Genomic DNA, 20,634 nt, shown 5'->3' with positions numbered 1-20,634 from the left:
AGCAAGTGAAAAACTTCATGTTCCCCAAAGACAATGAAAATAAAAGTTTCAATCCAACACATTACTGGCGTGAAATCCCCAATGGTGACAAAGTGGAGAGGCCAAGGCTTCAGGCATTTGAAAGTTAAATGATACTTAAAATTTTTGAACAAGGCATTTTAAGTTGTTAGTTCTCCTTTATTGGGGTAGGTAGCAGAGCAGTACCATGAGAGGAGTAGAACAGGAAGAAGGCAGAATTGAGACCTTTCAAAGTTTTGGCCCAAGCGAGGGGGCATGGGGGCGTCCTTTGAGCTCCCACCCCAAGTCTGGCATCTGAGGTGGCTGCCTCAGCTGGCCTCACGGTAAGGCTGGCCCTGAGAGTTGTGCTGGCTGCCACTTCCTGCAGCTCCCATTGGCCGGGAACAGCAAACCGCGGCCACTGGGAGCTGCGGGTGGCTGTGCAAAGTAAACAAACTGGCTGGAGGAGGAAGTGTTAGTTGCAGGAGTGACATCCTGGTCTAGAGCTTCTTCCGTTTACTCAAAAGTGTGCTCAGGGGATTCGCAGAGTCCCGTCTCTGATGCCGATGTGGAACTTCTCTGTCTTTCCCTGGAGATACTGGGAGGCATGGAATAATGTTGCCTATATATTGCCCACAGGTCCCAATATGGTCACTATGGTGGAAATGGCATTGGTGGTGGCATCATGGAAGCCCATACCACCCCTGAGTGTCATCTCTGGAACGGTGTCCCGGCTGTTCCTTTAGATCTGGTCTGGTCTGATGATTCCCTGGATGGGTGAAGAGTGGTGTGAAGAATAAACATCTCCTTCCTCATCGTCGCCTTCCTCACTAGAAAAAGGAGGGGAAGATCTGTTTGTTGGTGTGTGTAACGGTGCTGAATGTACTGACGCTATACTGGTACCGAGAAGAGGTGATTCTCATGCCGCAGCAACTACTAGGTCCTTACGTCAAATAAACTGCTGTATTCCAAGAGATCTCAGTACTGAAGATGGCATTGGCAATAATTGTTGTGGAACTGGGAGTTGTTGTGGCACTGGGAAGACCAGTGCCGAGGCTGTCTGTACCAAAGGAGGTAAAATAGACTTTGGTACCACTGTCTCTGCGCTATGTGCCAGAGAGATGGTGCCATGAGCTGAGGCACTTCCAGAGGTGCTCAGTACTGAGTGTTTAGCTGCTGCAGTCAGTGCTATAGTAGAAGGGGCAGTCTTGTCTCTGCTGTCCTTCTGAGAGCCTGCCCACTTAGGGTCTTTGGCTTTAGTGGTATCGGCTGTACCAGAAGATCTTGCCGACCCGTAGGTACTTAGCTGCAGCACGGTCAGTACTGAGGATGTGGAGAAAGTTGAAGAACACTTCTTTTTCATAGAATTATAGAATCTCAGGGTTGGAAGGAACCTCAGGAGGTCATCTAGTCCAACCCCCTGCTCAAAGCAGGACCAAACCCAACTAAATCATCCCAGCCAGGGCTTTGTCAAGCCTGACCTTAAAAACCTCTAAGGAAGGAGATTCCACTACCTCCCTAGGTAACCCATTTCAGTTGTTCACCACCCTACTGGTGAAAAAGTTTTTCCTAATGTCCAACCTAAACCTCCCCCTCTGCAACTTGAGACCATTACTCCTTGTTCTGTCATCTTCTACCACTGAGAACAGTCTAGATCCATCCTCTTTGGAACCCCCTTTCAGGTAGTTGAAAGCAGCTATCAAATCCCCCCTCATTCTTCTCTTCTGCAGACTAAACAATCCCAGTTCCCTCAGCCTTTCCTCATAAGTCATGTGCTCCAGCCCCCTAATCATTTTTGTTGCCCTCCGCTGGACTCTCTCCAATTTATCCACATCCTTCTTGTAGTGTGGGGCCCAAAACTGGACACAGTACTCCAAATGAGGCCTCACCAGTGCTGAGTAGAGGGGAATGATCACATCCCTCGATCTGCTGGAAATGCCCCTACTTATACAACCCAAAATGCCATTAGCCTTCTTGGCAACAAGGGCACACTGTTGACTCATATTCAGCTTTTCGTCCACCGTAACCCCTAGGTCCTTTTCTGCAGAACTGCTGCTCAGCCATTCGGTCCCTAGTCTGTAACAGTGCATGGGATTCTTCTGTCCTAAGTGCAGGACTCTGCACTTGTCCTTGTTGAACCACATCATATTTCTTTTGGCCCAATCCTCTAATTTGTCTAGGTCCCTCTGTATCCTATCCCTACCCTCCAGCGTATCAACCACTCCTCCCAGTTTAGTGTCATCTGCAAACTTGCTAAGGGTGCAGTCCACACCATCCTCCAGATCGTTAATGAAGATATTGAATAAAACTGGCCCCAGCACCGACCCTTGGGGCACTCCACTTGATACCGGCTGCCAACTAGACATGGAACCATTGATCACTACCCGTTGAGCCCGAGCATCTAGCCAGTTTTCTATCCACCTTACCGTCCATTCATCCAGCCCATACTTCTTTAACTTGCTGGCAAGAATACTGTGGGAGACTGTATCAAAAGCTTTGCTAAAGTCCAGAAATAGCACATCCACTGCTTTCCCCTCATCCACAGAGCCGGTTATCTCATCATAGAAGGCAATTAGGTTAGTCAGGCATGACTTGTCCTTGGCGAATCCATGCTGACTGTTCCTGATCACTTTCCCCTCCTTTAAGTGGTTCAGGATTGATTCCTTGAGGACCTGTTCCATGATTTTTCCAGGGACTGAGGTGAGACTGACTGGCCTGTAGTTCCCTGGATCTTCCTTCTTCCCTTTTTTAAAGATGGGCACTACATTAGCTTTTTTCCAGTCGTCCGGGACCTCCCCCGATCGCCATGATTTTTCAAAGATAATGGCCAATGGCTCTGCAATCTCATCGGCCAACTCCTTTAGCACCCTCGGATGCAGCGCATCTGGCCCCATGGACTTGTGCTCATCCAGCTTTCCTAAATAGTCCCGAACTACTTCTTTCTCCACAGAGAGCTGGTCACCTCCTCCCCATACCGTGCTGCAGAGTGCAGCTGTCTGGGAGCTGACCTTGTCTGTGAAGACAGAGGCAAAAAAAGCATTGAGTACACTAGCTTTCTCCACATCCTCCGTCACTAGGTTCCCTCCCTCATTCAGCAAGGGGCCCACACTTTCCTTGACTTTCTTCCTGTTGCTAACATACCTAAAGAAACCCTTCTTGTTACTCCTAACATCTCCGGCTAGCTGCAACTCCAAGTGTGATTTGGTCTTCCTAATTTCACACCTGCATGCCTGAGCAATAATTTTATACTCCTCCCTGGTTATCTGTCCAATCTTCCACTTCTTGTAAGCTGTTTTTGGAGGCTCCCTTTGTAGGAGAAGTGGTAGCTCTCTTCTTTGCCCTTTTTCTGGTCCCTCCCATGCAGAGTCAGTGGGGGAGGTCTGTCAGAAATTGAAGTAGGAGGCATTTGCGGTCCCATATCAGAGGCTGGGCAGAGAGATTTCTCCATAAGGATTAAGTTTAAGGTCCCTCGCTTTCCTGCTTAAGGCATGGGCCTTAAGATTGTGGCAATGGAAGCACTTCTAATGTACGTGTATTACCCCGCAAGCAGTGGACACACTGGGAATGTCTGTCTGAGACTGGAATTGCCTCTCAGCAGGAGAGGCAACATTTAAAGCCAGGAGACCTGGGCATTCTCAGGTAAAATTGTCCCCAAGAGGGGTGAACGAAATGTAAAAATAAAAATAAGATATATATATTTTAACAGGGAGAAAAAAGGGAACAAATTCTAACTAATTATTCTATCTACTGCACTATACTGCTAATCTTATATCTAAAGTTAAGTCGTGCAGAGGCACTGTCAGAGCTCCAACTCGGACCAAGGGTGTTTAAGAAGGAACTGAGTGGGTGTTGGCCACAAAATGCTAGTTAACCGCCGCTACAGGCGCAAGATGGGGCAAGTGCATGTGTGGCCCAACTGGGTACTGCTATCAAAATTCTCCTAGAGTACTCACCGGGACATCACTCGAAGAAGAAACTTTATTTCTCTATAGCAGGCGGGGGCACTTTTTTGCTGAGGGGGGCGTTTCGGGTCGTAAATTATGGAGGGAGGGGGGGGGGGGGGGAGGCCCAGCCCCCACCCCCCCCCCTACCCCCCCCCCAGACTCCTGCCCCATCCCCCTGCCCCCCATTCCCTGGTCTCTCCCTGCCCCCCCCACCCACACACACACACCTGCCCCTGCCCCCCTGCCCCCTGCCCCCCCCCTCCCCCTCTCCTCCTCCCTCTCTCCCTCCCCCACCCCCACCCCCCCCCCCCCCCCCCCCCCCCACCCCCCCCCCCCCCCCCCCCCCCCCCCCCCCCCCCCCCGCCCCCCCCCCCCCCCCCCCGCCCCCCCCCCCCCCCCCCCCCCCCCCGCCCCAGCGCACCGCCCCCCCCCCCGCCCGCCCCCCCCCCCCCCCCCCTCCCCTGCCCCACGCCCCCCCCAGCCCCCCCCACCCCCCCCCCCCCCCGCCCCCCACCCCCCCCCCCCCCCCCCCCCCCCCCCCCCCCCCCCCCCCCCCCCCCCCCCCCCCCCCCCCACACCCCCCCACCCCCCCCCTCTCTGCTCCCTCCTGCCTTCCCCTGCTGCCCTGCCTCCTGGCCTCTGTGCACCTGGGGCACCAGTGGCTGGCCCGCACGCAGCCACCACCACCGCCCCCCAGGCTGGCCACCACCAGGCTGGCCCGGCAGCGCAGCCAGCCGCACTGGGTGGCTCACGCCAGAGCTGCCCCCTGCCGCCTGGGCAGCCCAGGGGCGCCCGAGCTGCCCAGCAGTGGGGCGAGGGGGGCCAGCTGGGAGGGCGGGGGCGCGCGGCGCGGGGGGGGCTAGCCGGGGGGCCAGCAGGGCCCTGCAGGCCCAGCTCGGCTGCTGCCTGCCCATGGTTGCCCACCTGTTCTACACTCTTGCTATCTTGCGTTTCTTTTCTGCCATTTTTGCTCTTTTTTTGTGGTTTTTTTTGTTTTTTTTTTAATTTTGTTTTTTGTTTTTAATTTTTTTTTTCAGAGAAGCAGTGACTTGAGAGTGAAACACCGTTGAGTGCACTGAGCATGTGCGGAGTTGTCGGGCTTTGCTGGCCAGATTAATGCGGGCCAATTGGCTTTTCAGAATTTGCTGGCAATATAAAAACCCTGACTGCGGGCTTTTATATAATTTCCACTCTATAGCATTTGAAAAGGAGATTTGAAAAAGCAATCCTGAAGTACTACAAATAGAAAGCCAAAGGTCAGTGCACTACAATATGACATTTCCCCATGCTCATGGAACATTTTTTTTGTAATGCCTCAAGTAATATCCAGATATACATACAGATTTCTCTATATGCTGCACCTTCAGAAACTGCTGGAAGTGGAAAGCAAAATCTATAATGAAGACAACCAGTATGTGGCACAGAGGAGGCAAACTTTGACTGATCCTTTTTGCAGTGTTGCCAAGACTCACACTATTTGGTACTATTTATAAGGCCCCAGTTTGCAAAGTCAGATAATTAAATGAGACTCTCAGTTTTCACTTAAACATGAGCCCTAACGACTCAAGTTTTATTTATTAATTTATTTTTAAGGTCTTGAGTCATGATTTTTGAGCATTTGGAGTTGATAATATGGCTTTTATGCCAAGACAAGGCAACAATTGGTAAATTATTGAATATGTGTTTTCCTTCACTAGAATGTAACATCGGCAGGGTAGCTAAAAAACCAATGATTTAAAAAAAATCTGATTTTTTTTATTTAAATCGGATTTTTTTGATAAAATGCTTTTTAAGGAAAAAACCTTTTCTAGAGATAGTTTTAATTAAGGTACATTATAGTTCAAAGATATCTCATCATGGAATAGGGATTATAAATTCTAATTCCATATTATGAGACAATATAGTCATGTAATGTTCAAGAATAGTTTTGTAAATGGGTTCCAATAGTTCATAGATTAGGGACCCAATCTTATGGGGTTCCAGGAGCTTCTGTATAGATTATTTAGGTTAATCTTTCTATCTTCCCAATGGGACTCAGTGCTCAGTCTAGAAGATACCATCAGAGATGCTTAGTTTTGCAGTTCTCAAACTGTGAATTTGTGTCTCCAGAGATAACATGCTTGTTAACAGCAAAAATGTTTTGAAATAAATAAATAAATAATATACAGAGGTGAGAAACAACAGACTTCAACCCTATTGTCCCTCTGCAAATTTGTGTACACAGAGTCAATTCCATACCTCTCTCTAAAAGTGCAAAGTTTCAAAAAGTTCAATGAATAGAAGATTGCTGGGGATGGAATAGATCTGGACAAGGAGAACAAATCTGGAGATAAATGTGAGAAGGGAGAGACAGGCAGTAAAAACAAAAGTGAAACTGTTTGAGCAGCATATTCCAGAAGTCTTCATTGATGTCAGATCTATCATACCATTCTCTCACTAGAAGGGAAAACCTATAATGGCAGCAGGCCGTAAAAGAGACCCAGTTTGGGAATATTTTAATGAAGTTCCTCTACCTGTGGGTAAGACAGGCATGCATGCAAAATGCAAACAGTGCAACAAAGAAATGCAAGGCCTGGTTTCCCGAATTAAACATCATGAGAAGTGTTTCTTCTCAGGAGAAAGCGGCATTGAAGATGATAAAAGGAACATGTCTGAACATACAGGATCTTCAGGTTAGTAATAACCAACAAGAATGCACTTTTATGTAGAAATCCATGATTAAAGTGAATTTAAATCAAATTCACCCTGAACATCAGCATCTAAAACTCCTGAGAAATTTCACTATACTTTTTTTTAACAAAATTAACTACAACAAGATTCCCTTTTACCAGTGGTGCCCAACCTCATTGCAGAGGAGGGCTACATAAAGCTAAGCACAACCTTATGTGGACCAAATAGATTCTACATATTTTAATAAGATTTAAAGTCAGCTGTATTGATTTAATATTTTAAGTTCAGCTTGTTTCCTATGTATTTAGATAGCAACAGTATGTACAGTATTGTCTAGTTACACACTTGATTAAACTAAAATGATGTAAACATGGCGACAAAACGCTAATGAATCAGCTGTTAGTATATTGTGTTGAAGCAGCTGTGGGCCTTATGAAATGCTCTGGTGGGCCGTGTACTGCCCACGGGTCATAGGTTAGGCAACCTTGCCTTATACAGTATGTATATCACTTTGGGATGTATAATTATTCAGAACCCTTTATGATTCCAGAGAATAAACACATAGATGAATTTCAGAATATGACCTCTAGCTTCCTGAGGTGTCTGATGATTAAATCAACGGCAATAGCCTGTTTTCTCTCTCTTCAAATAAGGATTTATGTACCGTCTCTTGAAAGCTAAAATTGGAATACACCAATATAAAATAGATGCTTCTTATAAATCAGGCAAAAGCATGTTTTGAAAATCAGCACAAATGGAAGCATTCAGAGTTTGTTAACTGACAGAAGAAACATTACATAAAAAGGCACTGGATTGCTTACAAGAGTACAGCGCTCACACAAAGACTTGACTATTTAAATTAATAAATGAATAATTTAAAAATATCTAGTTAATTTAATGAATTAATTTCAAATCTAAAAAATGTATAGCCAACTGACACTTCAAGAGCAATTTAAATATTACTTTACAACAATCCATTCTTACATAGTTTAAGCAACTTTAAAGTATTAACCACTCTTATGACTGTAAATTCTTTGGGCCAGGGAATAAGTAACATTGCATAGCATTGTATGCATTTAATAACAATACATGTGTAGTGTATAGTATGCAAGTATAATGGATCAATTTTTTTAAAACATTAAATCCTAAATGGGGAATCTTGAGTAAAACAAATGAAGTGACATTTTTACAGTATGACATGTCTGATCTTCAATAATAGAGTTCATTTCTGTTGTAAGAAAGGTGCCAACCCACAAAAAAACAAACTCCCTAGTAACAGAAGCATAGCCTTTGGTTGTTCTGGTGCATATTAACTATCAAGTTAACTCTTAAAAATTCACATTTCCATTTCCATTCTTGATGATCTATTTGTAAAGGGAAACCCAGAAAAATTGTCCCTCTAAATTAATTGTTATCTATCTAGATATTTATATCACACTGCTTTCCCTGGTACCTGAGCACCTTGATTGACTCTTACTCTGCAAAAGTTCCCAGTCATCATTTTTATGTATAGTTTGCACTAAAATTCTCAAACCTACTGAATCAGAGTCTCAGTCCTCCTAAGGCTTCTTTTCACCTCTCTCATGAGATAACAAGACACAAAGTCTGCTTGCATGGCCTTCTGCAGAATAAGAGGGCATGGCCAGGTATCTAGCCCCAGCAATTCCTGATAAAGTAATAGCCTTTTGGCCAGGACACAAATTTTAGAGCAGTCCTGAGGATACTTTAAGTTGTGCTGGTCATAATATCAGAGGAACACAAAAGTAGCATAACACCATCTTTGTCCCCGCCTCGTTCTGGGCTTCATGCAACTTGGTCAAAGCAAAGGATCCTGCCCATTATGACAACCTATGTTAGCTCCTTTTCTCCTTGAAGTCAGTGCAAGAAATCCCATTGATTTGGTCCAATTCTGAACTTGGAAGACTTCAAAGAGCTCGTCTCTTGTGCCAGTGGTTTGGAATTTGCACAGAGCTCTCTCCACTGCACCCACTTCACAATTTACAGACCAAAGCTGCTCACATCCTGTTAGCATATTTCATTTATACAATTAATACAGGCAATCAAGCAATTAACATCCTGGCCAACCCTCTAATTTATTATCCTGTTATTGCCTCCCAGCAGATAAACAATCCAACAACATCCCCTCTCTTTGTATACATCATCCAGTCCCCAGTTGTGATAGCTTGATGTAGCTTCCTGTCCACAGTTCTCAGCTCTGGCATCTTCATGCAGTGACCTTCCTTCCCTAGCAGCACTGAAATCTTCAGACACTGTTTCATTTGCAAAGAGTGAAGCTGAATGCACCTTAAGTTGAACACAGGAACATAATTAAACCCTGTGGATTGCTCTGCCCAGGTGACTGAGTTGCTTCCTGCCTATCTCCACCAGTTCTCAGTTCCCCTGGTGTCTCATCCATAACAGTCTCTCCAGGGAACATAGGCCTTCTGACTCCAGTTCCACTGATCATGATACATCTTCCCTATTTTTACAAACATTTTAATATAAATATTAAATAAAAATAATTGACGGCCAGACCCCATGTCCCTTTGGCCAGAGGTTGCTAACACGGAGCCGAGTTGGAGTCTTGCCTTTACTACAGATTCAGCTTGTTACATAGTCTTTGAAATAGTTTTGTCTCCTCAACAGATGACCATGCCAAGAGTGATCTCTCTCTGTCTCCAAGTCTAGCAAACTGTCTTCTGTGGTGTCTCCTCCCTTCTTGTGGGACTGGCCTCTGGATGGTTCTCTGTCTCACCATTCTATGATGATCTCTGTAGGTTCTATGAGCGTTGTGTCTGCTGACTCATAAGTACCCTCTTCCTTTAGATTACTTGTTCCTCTTGAGTAGTCACCTTGTATGACTTTGGTACCACTGTATCCCACAAGACTTCTTGAATCCATGCCTTCTCAGTGTCTTTCTGATAGCTGGATCCTCACAAGAGTGTCTATATTCAGGGCCGGTAGTCCTTGGCTGACCAGTTGTACTGTAGTGCCTGCTTTCTCTGATAGCTGGCCATCTCCTCTTGATGGTGTCACCAGCCTTCTGGCTGCAACTGATCTCTCATTGGTAACAGGATTTTTGGTCCCTTGTCCCATCAGTGCCTGTGCTGGACTATTGGCACCTGCATAATGAGGTATTCCTGTGTGCCAAAAATGCTAACAGGAGGGCCTGAACCAAAAGAACCAGCCTTGTGTAACAGTTTTAGGTGTTTTCACAGCTGATTTCACCTTGCCATTATTCTGTGACTATGCTGGGGAGGAGGTGCAATGGCCAAACTCTCATCTGGATGCAAATTCCTTTAATTCTTCGCAGGCAAACTGGTGTCCACTGTTGGTGAATGCCCTATCTTGCAAAGTGGACCTTCAGTTTACCAGTCACTGACTTGCTTCTTATATCAAGAAGGTCATCAACCTCCCAAAAATTTGAATAGTAGTCCACTGTAATCAAGTGCTGCTTTTCCTTGAAGGTAAATAAGTCCCCTCCCACTTTTCCCTAAGGTTGGGTGGGCAGCTAACATGGGAACAGAGTCTCTTTCTATTATCACACAACTGGCAGATGTCACACTCTTCTATCAAGGAGCGGAGTTGTGTAAAAATTCCCAACCAGTAAACACTCTCGAACCTAAGACAGCTGTCATTGTCAAGGTGTGAGGCATTAATTTTTACATAACATCCTTACATAATGAGGCAGGAACAACAGCTCTCTGCCCTTGAAACATGATTTTATCCTGCACACATAGCTAATCTTTAATTTGAAAATATGGTTCTGCTCCTACAGGTACTTGACTTTTGTCTTCTGGCCAGCCTGAAAATATCGCTCTCTTGTTGACCTGTAGTTTAATGTTCTTTTCCATAGCCTCTTTGATTTCCATCAGCTTCATTGTTAAAACTGGGCAATAGCGTAGCATGATAATAGATTCAATTCCCTGATTCCCTTTCCCCAACTCACTGATGCTGAGTCAATTGTTCTGCTCAGGGTGTCAGATAACAACCTTTAACATCTTGGAAAATATCTGATCTCTACCTGGTAGTGCTGGAGGTGCATCACTGTGCACTGCAACCTCTTTGGAGCACTACGAAGAGGCTTTGCCATGATTGTCTCCAGGGGTCACTTGTGGTCTGATTGCACTATTACTGGCTGGCCATAGGTAAAATCATACCACTCAAAAAGCCAGAAGCTCTTTTTCTATTTGGGTGTACACCTGTTCAGTCTCTGACAGGGGTCTCCTGGCACAAGCGATTGGCGGCTTCTGCAAAAAAGTCACACCCAATCCTTTTTCTGATTCATCACATTGGAGTGTCAGTTTCCCTCCTGGCTGGTAGTACTTCAGGACAAGTGCATCCATTATCATTTGCTTCAGCATGTCAAATGTTTGCTGTTGGAGACCTGCCCAGTCCCACTCAATATCCTGCCTTGTGAACTGATGTATGAGTTCTGCTACTGCAATCAGATGTTGTAGCAGGGTGGACCCTTGCTCCTGCCCTGAGGGGTTTAAAAGCGGCCTGGCAGGGCTTGAGAGTGGTGGCTCTAAAAGCTGGGCGGATTGGGGAAGTGGCTGCAGCTGGGCCACACCCCAATCAAGCTGCAGCTGGCCCCTATAAGAGGCTAGAAACCAGAAGCCAAGACAGTCTCTCTCTGCCTTCAGAGAGAGAAGGGCCTGGCTGCAGGGAGCTAGAGACTGGATACCTGAGTGAAGCAGGGCTGGGGAAAGGCTGAGGGGCTGGGGAGCTCCAGCCTGGAAAGCCCCAGACTGTAGCCTAGCAGTGGGCCAAAAGGTACTGGGGGTTGCAGAGGGCAGCCCAGAGGTAGGCCAAAGCAGCAGGTCCAAACCCTCCTTGCCAGTGATGAGTTGGCTGATACTGCTGTCTGCCCCAGGACGTGGGGCTAGACAATGACTGGCAGTAGCCAATACTGAGGCAAGGTGGGGATAGAGGGTGGGGGTTCCCTGAGGAGGGGAAACCCTGAGAGAAAGGGGTTACTGCCAGGGGGCAGCACCCCCATGTAAAAGGGCACCGGGTCCAGGGAGGGACACGGGGGGCCAGAAGACAGGCGGATCACCGGCCTGCAGAGGGCGCTCCAGCGCTGGACAGAGCTAATTCCCGGAGTCACCAGCAGGAGGTGCCACAGGGGTGAGTCCAACCCGTCTACAGATGTGGAGAGAAAATGTACCATTCCTCTGAAGAAGAACTTTTACATCCACTGGTGCTGGCATGTCTCTGACTCCCTTGATCTTGTTGGGAATCTACTTTCAGTTCCTCTGCTCTGAGCAGATATCCATTATATGTCTCCTCATGCTGCCTGAGTCATATTTTTTCCAGGCTGAGTTATGTTATTGTCCCTGCATCACTGTACAAAATCTTGTAGTTTTCAGTGATTGTCTAGTTCAGCTTCTGCCTTATTGCTCACTTTGCCTACAGTGAGGAGATCATCTGCAATTATTTTTACCCCAGGAGTCCTTCCAGCCCTTGGGTGAGTCTTCTCTGGAACACCTGGATATGTGCAGCCATCTGTAGTGAACAAATGGGTGCAAAAGTTGTCAACATGCTGGACTTTTTAATCAAGGTTTATGTGCCAAATCCCGTTCCTCACATCACAGATCATAAGAATTCTGGCTTTAGAAAGTTCTGCCAAGATGTAATCAATTATAAGCAGTCAACATTTGCATCTTTTCAATGCCCAGTTCAATGGCTTCGAGTCTATGCAGATGCATAATTTGCCCGATGACTTCTTTACCACTATCATGCTGCTTAATCAAGATGTAACTAGTCTCTACAGGTGCTATGATATCCCTACTCTGCACACTTTTCAGATCCTTGCATACTTGATTATGTAGTGCAACTGGAATTTTTCTTCATGGTAAGCACTATGGTTCCATTGTGGGGTCTACTTTCAGTCACAGCTTTCCTTTGAGGTACCTGTTACTTTTGAAAACATCCCATTTACTTTTAAAATTGTTTCCATTGTCTATGGGACTTCTCATAGACTATAAAATTCTGACACTGCACCATGATCACATTCATGGCTTGTACCACTTTATGCCCCAAGGGTCCGTGGTGCATATGATCCACTACTACAAACTTCAGCAGGTGCCACCTGTTATTTTTTCAGGTTAGTCACCAGGAGATCACATTTTCCTATGGGCTACCATGTGTCCTCATTGTACATTATTAGATTGTTCTTGCTCTTTGTAAAGGATGTGTTCAAGGCCAATTCACCCCAATGAATCACACTGCAGGAAGGTGCACTATCCAGCTGCTATCGCAGAGACCGTTTCCCCATCAACATTGTCGCATACATAGCGGTTGGTATTGTCCCTTGTTGCTTTCCTGTCCCAACAGACTGAACCTCAGGTGTTCTTGGACTCAAGGAAAGAATCATGATGTGATCACCACTGTGATGAGTTATTCCCCTCTCGTGCAGTGTGACTAAAGCTTTCTGAGACCTTTGTCTGTTCTTGCACACACTGCTAATATTGTTCAACCTGCCATATTCCTTGCAGTGGTGTCCTAGTGCTGGGCCTTTTTCCTTTACCTGGAAAGGAGGCTCATACTGCCTCCCACAGTAAATGCATCTCACTGTGGATATGCAATCCTGGCCACCTGCTCTCCTTTGCTATTGTCTCACTGTACATATTTCTAGGAGTGCTGCCCCTCCTGGAGCTTTCATCCTTTCTCCTGAGGCTTCAACTGCACACCCATGTGTAGGAATATATAGGTTTAATTTGCTTTGCTAAAAATAAAAAAATGAAACCTTGAAAGAATGCTTTGTTAGGTAAAAGAAGAAATTAAATTTGGAGCCTTTATTAGCAAGGACTAATTAAATGGAATGAATAACAGAGAAAAAGTTCCTAGGACAACTGCAGCTATGATAAAGATAAGTAAACTATTGTGAAGGGAATCTTTGAAGTCCCTGGACACTTGCCAACCAAATAGTCAGGGATGGTTCAGACTGGTTTTGACAAAAGTGGAGACCTAAAACTGATTGATGTTAGATACATAGATGTATTATAAAGGTATAAAAGGGGAAAGAATAGGTGAGGTCACTTGCTAGTGTCTGCCTGCCTGTACAACTTAGAGCCAGTCAACATAGATTTGAGGACCCAAGGACTAGTCTTGTTGTCAGTACCTGCCCAATACTAATAACTGCATGTTATTGTATGGGTCTGATGATTGCTTAGGTAGTTAAGGCACTTTGGAGCAGCTGTATGAATATCATTTGGCCTTTAAGTGTAATAAATGAATTTACGGTTATACTGGTGTCAGAGATAACCTGTATCACTGATAATAATAATTCCAACACCATGTGTATTGTCTAAGCCTCTGTCTAATGTGAGATCCCCTTACCAGTGCAGCCATTTCCACAGGTGATGATTCCAATTCATAAAATGTAAGGCCAGAAGGGACCATTAAATCATCTTGTCTGACCTGTACATCACTAAACCATACAACCAAAAAGAGACCAAAAAAGTATCATAACTCACTGACTATCACATTCCAAACTGGGAGTCTGCCAAGCCCCCAAAACTGCACGCAGCAGTCAGTGTGCATAAGGTCTATCTCCACCCTTTCAGATTGGTCTCTAGTGAAAAACTTGTGTCACTCCAGTTTTCTTCTGCTTTGTGGAGCAATAGGTTCCCAGGGTTCATAGGACTGCTGTGAGGCTTGAGGCATGGTGAGCTTCAGAGTGCTGCAGATCTCTTTGCCCAATAAAGTAACATATTAGTTATACTTTTCCTGCTGTTGTAGTCCTCCCACATGACCAGCTCCGTGTACATCTGGAACTCCTCCTTCCACTGGGCCTATCGCTGGGGTAGGTTTGTATCTTCAAAATCCAGAGGGCTTCAGACCGACCGGGGCAGACATGGTCAGATGCTGCACTTCAGCGTACTCACTGGTCAGACACTGCCACCATGTTTCATTTGCAAAGACTGAAGCTGAATGCAGGTTAAGTTGAATAAGTGCAATGTTATTAAACTCTGTGGACTGCTCTGTCCACGTGGTTGAGTTGCTTCCAGCCTAACTCCACTAGTTCCCCTGGTGTCCCATCAACAGTTGGCCCCAGGGAACATTGACCCTCTGACTCCAGTTCTATTGATCATGATTAAGGATACGATTCTGTCACAGAGTTCACAGATTCTGTAACTTTCCAGGAACTCTATGACTGCTTTTGGGGCAGGGCGGAAGCAGATGTCAGCCCCAGGGTCGCTGAAACCGTGACCCCAGCAGTGGAGCAGCAGTGCTCAGCCTCTGCTAAAGGAGCAGCAGCAGTTGGGCTGGAGCAGCTGTAAGCACCCAGCAGCACTCTATTTGTCTCCCCCTATAGGGTATTTTTAGTAAAAGTCAGGGTCATGCACTTCTGTGAATTTTTGTTTATTGCCTGCAATCTGTTCCTTACTTTTACTAAAAATACCTATGACAGAATCTTAACCTTAATCATGATACAGGCAGCTCCCTCTACTCCCCCACCCCACAAAACAATCTGCAGGTTTGATTCATTTGTATGGATTCCCACACTCCACAGTGACACTTTCACCTGTTATGCTTAAACAAAGCACACAGGATCTTTATAGAGGAAGGCAAATACGCAGCATTTATTGAAAATACAACAGTTAGCATATGCTTTTCAGTCACACACACACACAAACACACACACAGAGTTCTGCCAGTGATGTTTATAGTTACCAGTCTGTTGTAATGGACAGTTAGATTGAGCACGAGTGTGGAGATGGGCTCTTGTCGGTCACAATCCGATGCTCCGAGGCTTTGCAGGACTGAACCCAGAGTTCCACAGCAAAACACCCCAGCTTTATAGTTATAAATTCCCTTTTGAGTCCATGCATTTTGCAATGTTATCCTGTAATCATTAGTCCTTAAGTGGTGTTATCATTTGATGGTTATTGTTGGGCTTCCAATCGTTATCTCCTATTTGTTGTCTTGTCTTCGGGGGTGCCTGCCTCACCTCTGAGGTTGTCAACGCTGCTAATATGTTTAGCATCAGATACAATGGATATTTTCTGATTGCCTTCTGGTCTTTCCAAGTTTCTCACTTCTTTTTGACCATCTGGACATTTGTGATGGCTTTCACACCTTATCTTTTCTTGATGCACGCATTCCTCATTCACACAAACAATCTCTTACAGAAACCTTCAAAGATATACAGACAGCAGCATTGTATATTTAGCAGAATACATTGTAAATCAAGCCTTGCTAAATCTTATAACTAAAACAATTCACATTGGGGCTTCAGGCCCTCAACATTCCTCTAATCTGCTTAACATAGATACAAGATCCTGTCTCTTACTTACTAAAACCTTAAAACAAATAAATGTATATGTAACTAGAATGCCTAATTTGTAATACATATAGGAAACCATAGCAGACATTATAACTTATCCTAAATCAAAAAGGTGACCATAATCAGTCATAAGGATTGTTCTGGTCATTCCTTTCTGCTATTCAAAAAGGGTGGCTGACAGGATGAAATCAAATCATACATTAATTCTTATGGGACATTATAAAATCCTGCTCCTACACACCAATGTGACACAGAGGCCCCATTGGTGCAAACAGGCAAACTGTTCTTTACAAGCAACTCCTATCTCAGACCTGACAAACTCACTACACCTAATACACTATTTTCACAGTATATATCCATGAAGGATAGTATGTGAATCTCTACTGAAAGCTTAAAACTTACCAAGATGCATAATAATTGCAAGATGTGCATATGGGTAATATTTGAGGAATAATGTAACTATATTGAAAACTATGCCTTATGATACTGAAGTACAACTTGGTTATCATGGAATCATATGTTTCAAGTGGGAGGGAGTTGTCACCCCTTTCTGATCAGCCAATGATGTAACACAAGCTTCAATTGTCCTTGCTCCATCCCAGAACTGTCAATGGAAAACCATGACAACTACAAACAATCAAATCCACTTGGAGGAAAAAAGGAATGTTAGACAGAGGATCATCCTGTCTGTGAATAAAGACAAAAGACTGATTCAATATATCAGTGTGGAGAAAGACACTCTGTATCCCTTCACTAAGGAGTCATCTTGTTGAGTACAGGGGTGTTTCAAGAATAGCTAACCAGGATCCGATCTATTATCCCTGCCACAGACTGTACTTTTGGGGTAAACACCTACTTTATTACAGAGGTTCTCAACCTTTTTCTTTCTGCGCCATCCGTCCTCCTCCCAACATGCTATAAAAACTCCAGGCCCAACTTGTTCCATAACACAGTTTTTCTCCATATAAAAGCCAGGGTCAGCATTAAGGGATAGCAAGCAGGACAATTGGCCAGGGCTCTATGCCCCAGAGGGCTCTGTAAAGCTAAGTTGCTCAGGCTTCGGCTTCAGCCCCATGTGGCGAGGTTGGGGCTTGAGCTTTCTATTCTGGGCCCCAGTGAGTCTAGCGCTGGCCCTGCTTGGCAGACGCCCTGAAACCTGCTCACGGCCCCGCAGGGAGCCTCAGACCCCTGGTTGAGAACTGCTGCTTTATTAGATAGGAAAGGTAACTAACTATAAGTATACATCCTAGTTCTTGTTTTATTGTTTTGTTTTGTATTGCAACCATTTGTTTCCATCACACTCATGTTTCCAGTGGGACTTCTGTTCTTTCTTAAACCTTCTTTGATTTTATTGTAAGTGCTCATAAGTGCAGTGTGTTACACAGGAATGATGATTTAATATAAAACTCGTAAACTGAGGGTACAATGCTCCTTTGGGAGCAGAGAATCTGGGATTTCTGTGAGTAGCCAGTACCAGGGGCTGAAAACCACAGGGGAATGCTTCAGATAGACAAAGGGACTGGGGTGCACCTCTTGTTAACCTGCAAGGCAAAGACATGGCTGGAAGAGCCTGCAGGAGGGTGACTGAGTGGCTTTAAGACTGGTGGTGTCAGGGAGCTAACCTCCAGTCACCATAGGCAAGAATCCCTACAACTAGAGGCAGTGGGTAACAAGCTGACTCATAGTCCTGGGTATCCTGAAAACCAGCACACCCAACTCCTCCATCCATCACAGCTTCAACACCTTCTTACAGCTTCCCCCCCACCAGTGTCCACATCTTTGTGGCACTCCCTCCCCCGTGCCAGCTTCCAATTTTATAGGGACAGTCCCAATATTTGGGGCTTTTTCTTATATAGGTGCTATTACCCCCAACCCCCGTCCCGATTTTTCACACTTGCTATATGGTCACCCTAACCTTCACACATCTGATCATACAAATCCATCCACACCATTGATACTGCTGTACAGCTGCACATCTTGCTCAGCAGCCCCCAGCGTCACCCTTTTCATCCAGCTTCCCTGACAGCATCTTCACAGCACTGCTGCATGTCGGACACCCCTTTGCCTGAAATTACACACCTTCCCCGCAACCCTGCCTGTGGGTGCATGCGGCCTGCCCTTCCCCCAGCTCCCTCTCTCGCTTCTGCATACAGCTGGCTCCCACCCACACCCCTTAGCTCCCCCTCCCCCTTCCCACCCAGCCCGGCTCGCTCACTCCCCACCTTTCCACCCCCCAGCTCAGCTCTCCCACCCCAACCCTTCCCCCTCCAGCTGGGCTCACCCCTCCACCCCCAGTCCGCCTGCAGTGTCGGCGGCTGCCCCCTCCGAGTCAGACTCTGCTTTCACCTGCATGGCACACACGGGGTGGGTGGGGGTGCAGCTGGTTCTACTCGCAGCCCGGGGAAGGGTGTGTCAGGGCTGGGCCCTGCGGAGGGGCGGGGGTCGCGTGGCACTGTCCCTGCTGCAGGGCAGAGCCCCCTTGGCTGGCGCTGTAGCACCTCGGTGTGAAGCAGCCGCGAGCCCGAGCAGTTATTCGGCTGCTTAGAGCGGTCTCCGCTTAGACACAGCGGGGTGGGCGGGGCCATGAGAACAGTTATTTGCGTATTCAAATCAGTGTCTTCAGCGGCCGTTAGAACCTGGCCGGGCTACAGTGCGAACGAGCGCCCTCCCCGAGGTTTAACGGCCGCTGCGCGAGCTCCTGCTGCTCTTCTCTCCGTCGGGTTCTAGAAGGGCCTCTCGCCTCTCTCTGTCTCATGGGCAAACCCGCAGGAGCTGAGCTCCCGTTGCAGCCAGCGCTCCACCAGGCTTTCGGGGCCCGAAGGGTTTCGGGTGTGCCCCTGAGAAGTGCGTGTTTGCGGTGGATGTGGAAATACATAGCGAGAGTCAATGTGTAAATAATGTGACCCCGTACGCCAGATGCACCGAAAACTGGCACGTTCTCTGCTGCGTTCCTACCCCAGCCCCTGGGTTATGTCAGAAGGAGGCGATTAATGGTCCAATTTAGCTGGTTCCCTCGGTCACCAACGCTAAATAGCAACATACAAGGACGTGGGGAAATGTGCGACAGTGGCGCTCAGTAAAAACAGCTGCACGTGGTAGATTGCCTGATTATTAAGGCTGATGGAGGCACCAGTCCTATAGAACGTTATTCTGTACCACATTAATGAACCTGTCTGACATGGGTATTTGGAATCGCCAGTATATTTCATAACAAACCAAAGGGTGGTGGTTAATATTTAGCAACTTTTACTGTAACTTCTGTGTGTATTTTACATCACTAGGACTGATTGTAAATGGTGGAGTCACAGGACATTCAGGTAATATATCCTTACAGCTTAGGATCTCCAAGAAGCAATATATGTAATAGGCTAAGCATAGCAGCTACTTAATTTCAGACAGATTTTGGCCCATTTTAGTGGGTTTTCAGCAACTTTTATTCCCTCTATACCTAAAGATGGAATTAATATGGTCTACACTATTTGTGTCTGAAATATTTATCAAATATATACAAAGGCTGAAACTAGACCACTCCTCTTTTGCTGAATTGCCATTTAAAGAAATCACAGCCAATTAAAAGACATAGCTAAAGAGGAAACAAGAGGGTTAAAATAACATGGTATTTTGGTTTATGCTGTTTGATACAAATAGCTTATTGGATTCATTCACAACAACTTGGTCTAGCATGTATTCCAAATATTTGTTTTATTACTTTTGTAAAAAACAGTATCTGATAGGATGCTGGCTTTTGATAAATAGTGATTTGAACTGATTAGTTCATATAAGAAATCTCTAATGAGACCAGCCCATATCAGGAAGTAATTCAAAATTCCATCTAAGAAGAACATGGATCTTCCATCTGGGGAGACTGAGGAGAGCTCTGCTGGTGGAAATCTCTCTGAGGATATCTTTGCGCTAGTAAATTAGGTTTTGTTACAGCAGGACTTTGAGGAGTCATGGTAACTAATAGAATGTTAAGCACTGCGGTCTTAGCTACACTGGGAACTTTTATCCTCTTAGAATTGACCTTGAGGAGTTGTGATAACTCCCTTACTGTCTTGTGCCAACTATACATACCACTACTCAAAATGCAGGAGGGGAAGAAGGCTCCGCAAAGCTGCTACATCTCTGCTACCCCTCATGCAGGGTAGTGTAGCAGTGCTGGTACACTAGCAGATATATGCTACACCACATATAGACACAGGATAGTTTACTTCCTCCTGGAAGCAATGGGGAGGCCAGAAGCCAGTTAGCAAAATCACAATCTTCTTCCTGGGTTGCTCAGCAACATGCTGGCCTTTGCTCAGGTTGGATCATTACCTCATGATCTATTGTAGCCCACGGAGTTAATACAAACTAGTACTCAGTGTAGATACAGACTGTTATGTTTATTATTGTGTCAGCAGATAGTGGGTAACTCAAGGAAGAACTCTAACAATGACCAGTAGACACAGTGTTAAACACAACAATATCTGTCAACACTGATGATGTTATGTTTACTATTATGTTAATTACCATAACCCCTCAAAATCATGTTCTGACACAACTTAATTTGTTAATGAAAACAAACCCTGAGACACGTGGATTCAAGCTATGAAGACTGAGAGGCCAGCTCTGCTCTTGTGGGAAGTATTTATCTTCACATAGGAGAGAGATTCCACATCAATGTGCTTAAGTGTTTTCCTAAATCAGGGCCATAATGCATTTGTGTTATGCTAGCTAATAATTAAG

At 45.6% G+C, this 20,634-nt stretch overlaps 1 protein-coding gene across 4 annotated transcripts in view; it reads right to left on the bottom strand.

Moving 5' to 3' along the window:
* Nucleotides 1-18,491, bottom strand: part of PDCL2 (phosducin like 2) — a 38,552-nt gene extending 20,061 nt beyond the window's left edge. Inside the window, exon 1 of one of the 4 annotated variants that reach the window (XM_039539409.1) lies at nucleotides 18,253-18,491. Coding sequence is in view for 2 of the 4 variants with exons in the window: in XM_039539407.1 (XP_039395341.1) it covers nucleotides 16,309-16,338 (30 nt within the window). In the remaining 2 variants the exon portion in view is untranslated. Of the gene's footprint in view, nucleotides 1-16,308; nucleotides 16,458-18,252 lie in introns of those variants that run through there. The other 3 variants (XM_039539408.1, XM_039539407.1, XM_039539410.1) reach the window with 3 other exon arrangements.
* Between the last annotated feature and the right edge of the window lie 2,143 nt (nucleotides 18,492-20,634).

Source organism: Mauremys reevesii, linkage group 5 (genome assembly GCF_016161935.1).
Source record: "Mauremys reevesii isolate NIE-2019 linkage group 5, ASM1616193v1, whole genome shotgun sequence".
Taxonomy (NCBI): Eukaryota; Metazoa; Chordata; order Testudines; family Geoemydidae; genus Mauremys; species Mauremys reevesii.
This window is presented reverse-complemented; position numbering and strand designations above follow the sequence as displayed.